This window comes from Oreochromis niloticus, linkage group LG11 (assembly GCF_001858045.2).
Source record: "Oreochromis niloticus isolate F11D_XX linkage group LG11, O_niloticus_UMD_NMBU, whole genome shotgun sequence".
Taxonomy (NCBI): Eukaryota; Metazoa; Chordata; class Actinopteri; order Cichliformes; family Cichlidae; genus Oreochromis; species Oreochromis niloticus.
Window position 1 is genome coordinate 9,950,329 of NC_031976.2, and position 8,270 is coordinate 9,958,598.

General features: G+C 39.7%; 1 protein-coding gene across 2 annotated transcripts in view; it reads right to left on the reverse strand.

Annotated features, from left to right (window-relative positions):
- The window catches only part of dnah5 (dynein, axonemal, heavy chain 5), an 89,100-nt gene that overhangs the window by 8,166 nt on the left and 72,664 nt on the right, over nt 1-8,270 (reverse strand). For both annotated transcript variants that reach the window (XM_025911408.1, XM_019364787.2), the window contains 5 exons: nt 6,853-7,002; nt 5,679-5,924; nt 5,289-5,508; nt 4,328-4,533; nt 3,890-4,093 (listed from right to left, as the gene is read on the reverse strand). In XM_025911408.1, coding sequence (XP_025767193.1) covers nt 3,890-4,093; nt 4,328-4,533; nt 5,289-5,508; nt 5,679-5,924; nt 6,853-7,002 — 1,026 coding nt within the window. The remainder of the gene's footprint in view (nt 1-3,889; nt 4,094-4,327; nt 4,534-5,288; nt 5,509-5,678; nt 5,925-6,852; nt 7,003-8,270) is intronic.

Genomic DNA, 8,270 nt, shown 5'->3' on the forward strand with positions numbered 1-8,270 from the left:
AACCAGTTATAATCCTACGACCTAGTCCTGTCCTTCCACCGATCAATCATGAGAAAGCTGAATATACACCCCGACCACCTGTAACACCTCCAAACAAAGCAAATGTAACACCCACCCTTCCACACGTTTACATGAAAAAGCTGTAGTGCTGTACCTTTAGAGTAGTTTTTTAACCACCTCACCCCCAACCGGTCTTGACAGAAGCCGCCCCATCTGAGCCTGGTTCTGTCGAAGGTTTCTCCTTTTTTAAGACAAAGGAGTTTTTCCTTCCCACCGTCGCCCAGTGCTTGCTCAGAGGGGATCAATTTGATTGTTGGGGTTTTCTTAAACATAAATCGGCCTACTGAAAAAATGTAGTGTTTCTTACTACATTTTTTTCCACAGGCCAATTTATGTTTAAGAAAAAAAATTACAGCAGAAAAGACAGCATGGGAGACATTTGATGCATTTTAATGCTTTTTAAAATCATTTATAATTAATGTGGAACAAATAAAAGAAAGTAAAAAAAATCTTTTGTGGATTCTTTCATTTTTTAATAGGTGTTAATAGGCAGTTATTTATATGTAAAGTTTTGTGTTTTGTCAAAAAAAACAAAGCGGCACGGCGGCACTGTGGTAAAGGCTTGTGTTTTTACCATCAGCATGACAGCGCCGTGCTGCCTTTGCAGTTTTAAGGCCCAGCGGAACGAGCCTGCCAACGCTCTGTAGTGGCCGTGGCCGCTGGCGATAAGGAAAGGCTGCTCTTCATAGAGGACTCATGCTCGGGGAAACGTTTTCTGGTCGACTCCAGCTCCCAGAAGAGCCTCGGGAACTCTCCTGTTGTCTTTGCATACCTTCACCATGGTATATTATTTAAACTTAAAAAAAAATTGGAGAATTCCCGCATACCACCAAAGAGAGCCCAAGTACCACTAGTGGTATGCGTATCACAGTTTGAGAACCCCTGGCCTAAGCAAAATGTATATTTACATCTGTAGTGCGATTTCAATCAAATCACTTTTATTGTCACATCACATGTGCAGGTAAACTGGTTCAGCACATGCGAGTGAAAGTCTTGTGTGCAGCTCCCAAGCAACAGAGGTGTGCAAAATATAAGAATGGGTAAATCTGAGAATTATAAAAATAAATATATGTACAAATATAAGAGTGTATGTGCATTACTGAATATGTATACTAAATATGTATATATACATATGCATGTGTGTGTGTGTTTGCTTGTGTGTGTCTGTAGCATTTATGTACAGTATGGAGTGCATAAGGTTGAAGTTCTGCTAAGTGACGGTGAGGTGTCTATGAAGTGTTCAGCAGTCTGATGGCCTGATGGAAAAAGCTGTCTCTCAGTCTGCTGGTTCGGGACCAGATACTGCAGATTTAGATTTTGTCCGAGATGCAGCGAGGCTTGTAGATATGCAGGGAAGCTAAAGCTGAGTCAGATGTGTAAAACAGCATTAACTGTGGGCCGTTAAGATCAGCTTAACATGATCATTTTCTTTCATGGTGGCTATGCTCGACAAAATGCATCAACCAACTGGTTATTATGTCACTGCTTTCTTTACTGATCTGAAGAGCTGGACTGACTGTTCAATGTGACAGGTGCTTTGTGGTAATCAATAAGAATCTTACAGTTGACTTCACTGGATAAATAACAATGTGGATGAATGCCTTTACTGACACAGTAATTAAAAGTAAAGGTTTAAAGACATCCCTTTTATTAAAAAATCTTACTTACTGCAAAAATGGTGACCTATAATGGGTAACAGAACTGTCATCAGCGACATTTAAATCAGAAGCAAAGTTTTCTAATAAAAATGTGGTTAAAAGCACAGACTTAACTGGCTTGGTTTACTGGCATCGTGCTATGAGTGAGGATATAAAATCCAGAGCAAGCATTGTTTTTAAATACTGTATAATACTTAAATATGATCAGTTAAGTAAAACCAGCTGATGGAAAATGTAATGACAAATGTTTTGTCTTGCTTTGTTTTATATTTGGGACAGTTCTTAACCCAGTTTACAGCATGATTTAGCAGATATACATTTCCCCTTGCTAAACACAGAACGTTTCAATTTCACAGGCTTCCCCTCAGTTCCTTTATCTGCTGAACTAGAATACTTCAAAATGTGTGACAGGACCAGTAGTTAACCACATTTCTGCAAGTTTGTTTTCTGCTTGTTCAGCAACTTCAGCAAGTGGTTATTGATGCGTCATACTTTCTTCAGTCCTGATGGATTCTGTTTTCAGACAGGGTAAAACATCAGGATGGTGTCTGGCTAATACGGAAAGAAAAATGGATGGTGACAGAAAAACAGAGATATCTTATACTAGACAGAATGGCCTGCATCCCTTGCTGTGGTCTTTTAAATCTTTATAGGGATTTTTGTGTGTGTGAGAGAGAGCATGTATTCATATCTTTGTGGGGACCAAAAATTGGAAGTTTACTATACTTGTGGGGACCAACAGCCCTTTTTGTGTGTGTGTGTGTGTGTGTGTGTGTGTGTGTGTGTGTTATGTATGTGTGAATAGATATATGATTTATGGTCATCTGTAGAGACGTATGGTCATGCATGACTGCTAGTTGGATCACTAGTGTTTGTTCATGATGTGAGTGCTAACAGAAATAGCAGGCTGAATTGTGAAGTGTACAGGGATACTCTCTGCTCAGGTTCAGCCAAATATTGTAAGAGTGATTGGATAGAGCTTCACAGAGCAAATGGATAATGGCCCAATGTATACTAGAAAAGCAACCAAAGAGTTTCTCAAGGGAAAGAAATTGGATTATCTTCAATGCCATGCTTTTCAGTGAAGACACTGAATACATAAAGAACCCCAAACAAGCAACAACTGAAGACGCTAGAGCAGGGGTGGGCAATCTCAGTCCACAAGGGCTGGTGTCCCTGCAGGTTTTAAATCTCACCTTGGGTCAACACACCTGAATCACATGATTAGTTCGTTACCAGGCCTCTGGAGAACTTCAGGACATGTTGAGGAGCTAATTTAGCCATTTAAATCAGCTGTGTTGGTTCGAGGACACATCTAAAACCTGCAGGGACACCAGCCCTCGTGGACTGAGATTGCCCACCCCTGCGCTAGAGTATCGGTCTGGCAGAGCATCTCAAGGGAGGAAGCAAGGCCTTTGATGATGACTATGGGTTCTGGACTTCATGTAAAGAATTTTCATCCAAATACAAAAAATAATCCTTATGTAACTTTGTCCAATTCATAACTGGGCACTAAAATAGCTGCAATTCATGAACAGATGATGCAAGACTTCTCTTTAACATCTTTAATTAAAGCTATGAGTGTAAACTTTCATTTTACATCCAGTCTTGGCAGCGCACAGAAGAAAAATACACAAATAAATTGAAATTGCCCAACATTTACAGATTTAATGTGCTATATGTGCATGCCGTTGAATGCATATGTATAGGTTTGTGCATGAGTTTTCTAAGGCTGTGTTGTCATTCTCAGTTTAAGAAGCAGCACAAATAGAATAGGCCTGCTGAGCCTGACAGCCATAAGCATCCATCATAATGAAACTACCTTTAATGAAACAAGCTCAGGAACTGCCCCCAGACACACACACACCTACAAGTTAAGCACACAACCACACTAATAAATCATATATAATCTGTGAAATCTCACATACTAGAGTGCATTTTGGATGTAACAAGAGCACATCACAAGAAAGCAACACCAAAAAAAATTAATAAATAAATGACACCCCGCTAAACAATAAACATATCACAGAACTTAACTTTGAGTGAGAAAAAACTGAGAAATAGTCTGGAAACCGATGAATTCTCACAAGAAAGCAGCAACAGTCACTGACACAGTGGCATTTTTTGCAGACACATGCACAAACAAATGTCTGTTATTTTTAGAGACTGACCTGAATGTATGTTAGATACTGGTCAACACTGGAGCACTTTGGGATGCTGTAGCCCTTGTAGAAGCTAAATGCAGGTCCAAACATTTCCTCGCTGAACCACACCTTGGCAAAGGTGTTGAGGAGGCGCTTGTCATAGTCGTCGGTCACACGACCACCGTATTGAATCTCTCCAATCATGTATCGAACTGTGTTCCAGGACACACCCTAAGGAGATGATAAAACAGTGATAAAGGATGATAAAAAATTGTTCATGAATGTGCAATTTGATTTGTGAGAAGATTTAATACATACACAGAAAGTTCTAAAACTCCCAGCAGATGGTTGATGTTGTTATTGACAAGTATTTACAATATCCTTTGTTTAAATCTCAACCCTTTTAACATTTGTTTGTGGTCAAGAGTCCTAATCACACAGAATAATAAGCGTCACTCTACCTACCTTCTTAATATCCATGTCATCAAGATGGTTTTGAACAAACTGGACAGTGGCATTAAAATCAGCCTGGTTGAACTCATAGGGAATATTCCATCCCAGGGGGCCATATTTCCTTCTCTCCTGAACTGTGCTGTGAAGAAAGGCTACTGCATACAGCATCGGCCTCCACTGCGCCATGTTACTGACATCCAAAAGGTCCTGGTTTATACCTGGACAGGGACATGCAGGTCAAAAAGATGTACTGCTTGCCCAAAAGGAGGCCAAGTGTAACATCTACAGAAAAATGTGAGCTTTCAATGTCAGCATTCAAAGCAATAATCCATAACTGCATAAAGTTAGTTACTTCTAAAACCAAGCATTGCACAAACATGCACACACAGATTTCCTTTTTAGTGAACACTCAGGATTCGTTGTGTAAATGTGGGAGAAAAGATAATGAACTGAATATGTCAGTCAAAATAATACCTTCTTCCTGAAATAATACCAAACTCCAATTACTAATCAAAATCAGAATTCAAGAGCTGAACATAAGCTCTCAATTCCCCTCCAGGAACCATGTCATCTGAGCCAGGAAAAGACAGCTGGTTCATACATTTTAAAGATTCTTTTCTTTCTTCACCCTTATGTTTTGGACCAAAACACAGACTAGATACTCAGACTTGTTTAAATTTTTACCAACCTTGGGTAACATGGGTAAAAAAAATACAATGAGATACAATAAATATAGCATCAAACAAGTCTTTCTCCCACATTTCCATCTTTTTATTCACTTACTTATTCCTATCATGGATATAATGGAGTAGAGGTCTATTTGTATATCTGCATCTCCAAATGTACACATCAATATTGGAATATAATTAATTCTCTTAGGTCCTCTTTCTTTATCACATAGATAACTTGGATCTGTTAAACGGATTAATATTTCTGGACTTCTTTAATGTGAGTTTAAGTGAGCCAAACCTACCGCCATATGTCCTCTTAAGCCCTGCCTTGAGGCCCTGTGGTGGTTCATTGGTGAACTTGATGGACATCTGAAGAAGTGTGATGGGAAAGTGTCTGTGGACCTCAGTGGTCATCCAAAGGCGGAAGCTGTCGTTGACAAAATCTGTCTCTGTCACAGTGTCCATAAGCTCATCCATGAAGTCCAAACCCAGGTGGCAATTCTGGAGTAAGGCCCAGCCACCCTGGACACAAACACAGTAGTATGCCTATCGTCTACGTCAAGGACTATAAATGATGAGTTCAAGAAACCCCTTGATAATTTTTATAAATTCCAAACCACATTTTTAGAGACAGAGCGTCTGTATTGCTTACATCTGCATTGCTAAAACAACAGTAATATCTCACCACTCACATTAGCCATAGTTTGTTGCAGAAGCTTGCGTGCATGAACCTCTTGTCCTTGACCCATGGAGACATATCGGGTCTCAATTTTCAGCTTCTTCCCGAGTGCTATAATGGAGTCAGTTGGATCTGAGCCCATTGAAAGGAAGCAGATGAGAGGTGTTCTTGGGTCCGATTCCTCCCACATCTTCTCTAAATCAAGAATCACCCCTTCAGTGTATTTCTCCCCTACTGCATCCATTATGTATTTACGGGCCTAAAGGGAAGAAAATGACGTAAAGCAGATGTAATTTTTTTGAATGCTTTGTAACGCAAAGAGCAAAGAGTTGAGCAAAGTAGTCCAATAGTATATATTGGAATAAATTTACTTTCTAGAAAGCTGAGAACTGAGATAATTCTTCAAAGGATTTTCTTTACTGGCTAACTCTTTTTACTCTTAAGGCTAGGCTGGACTGTGAGTACAACAAAATAAATTGGACTCCAGGCTTGTCTTCAGTGGGCCAGAAAGCTATCCATCAGTAAAACTGAATATCTTTTAGCCACTGTAAATATTCAGGCACAGCAGGCTGCAGGGTGAAAGCTGTTAAAATAACACAAGCTGCTTCTTATCTCAAGAAGAGCTTTGACCAAGCAGCTTTCTGTAAAGATTAAGAGATTATACATTCTTGTTTTGTGCTCCGTGTCTCATTTATGTAGCTGTATTTTTAAGTCAGCAGGTATCTTTTCCCAAGCTTTAAGCCTTTAACTCTCAGATTAGCAACTTTAAGCCTTTTCTCTTTCTTTAGTGGTAATTATTAATTTTAATTACAGTCTATACTATTGAAAATGCACTATGATAGAAGTAGATTTACATTGCCTGTTCTACTTGTAGTGTTGTATATTATAAAGGAGGCAAAAGCATGACCAAAAAACAGAACAGACAACCAATGTTTAGCTTTCTAATTAAAGAAAATGGATTGGGTGACGCTTAGCCATCCTATGCTGCTATAGGCTGGTTAGACTTTTCTGATGCTTTTAAAATTTACACTGCCAAGGACCCAGGTGGCAATTCTGGAGCACTGTCACCAAAGGCTTGTTCACAGGGGAACTTATAATAGTTATTACAATATTTATGTAATTAATATAAAGAAAACTGAATTTAATCATTTTTACTGTACTCTATAGCCATGCATGTCTCTCCTTACCTGTGCAATGGTCCTGTCAGGACACCAGCAGCGTATGAGGAGCAGCCGTCTAAAACAGTCAAGAGACTGGTCATAGGAGTTGGGGACCACTTCCTCCTCTGGGGCCTCCTTGTCAAACCAAGCCTTCCACTGTTTCTCATTACGACTTATCTGTAAGAAGACTTATCTGTGAAAAAAAGCTCTGACGTGGGAAACAAATATAAAATGGAGCAAAACTTTGACTGCATTACAGCACATCAAAATCTGCAGAAAAGATAAAAGAAATACTGTGAACACTTCAAACATATTTAGACACAAACTGATCCTCAAAGTGGCCAACAAAAGAAATCTAATAACAAAACAACAAAGAAGACAAAAAAAAGATGAAATGTACCCTATGTGTGTGTTAAATATCATAATGTATTCATTATGCACGCCACAAATTGCCCAAACAGTACTAATTAAGGACAATGATGACCGTGTGCCTTTCTGCACCAGTCAGTGCCGATTATTATCATTTTTGTGCAGTCTTGTATATTTTTAAACACATGTTGTAAAATATAGGTAAGAGGCTGGAGCATTACATCTAAATCAATACATTATATAAATAATATCCAATTTGTTAATGCAATGAAATCTATGTCATGGCTCTGGATCATGTTGACCCAGCATTTGGAGTTTCTTGTGTTTTGGTGTCATTTTGTATCATGGTTTGTTTTAGGTTCATTAACAGTCTTGAGTTAGTCCGTTTTGAGTTACTTATATTCCCTGTTTGGTTCCTTGTCCATTAGGTTCCCCTTGTGTCTCTGCCCACTGTGTCTCTCTCTGTGTCTCGTCTCCCTTAACTGTTTCCGTGTCCCCCTCGTTGCCTCCTCCCGTTATCTCCCTGGCCCGTCTCATTTCCCTGAATTTTCTTTCCTCCCAGCTCCCACGTCAAGTTGTGTGACTTGGTCCCCACCTTAGTGCTTTCTGTTTTACTTTGATAGTCTCCTGTCTGGTGGGCATCATGTTCAGTTTCGTGTCCCCATGTCTCGTTAGTTAGATCACGTTCAGCTGTGTTCCCTCCTGTGGTTTGTTCCTTCGTTTGCCCTCATCTGTATTTATGTCAGCGTCTCAGCGTCTCCCTCTGTCCTGCGTCGCAATCTCCCTCATTTCCCTGCTGTGTGTTCTGCCTGCCTGTGTGGTTCATGAGTATTCCCAGTTTAGTTAGTTTTGTATTCCTGGCGTCCGGCATTAAAGCTGTGTATTCTGAATTAAAGTCCTGTGTGTGAGTCTGCATTTCTGTCCTATCCTGCCTGCTTCACACAGCAATTCATGACAATATAGCTGAGGTCTCATGCATGGAAGAAGTCTTATTTATGGCACTTCATTTTATAACGAGCACAGACGGACACAACATGTAACGCGTGACCTAACTCAGATGATTATGCAATAACAGG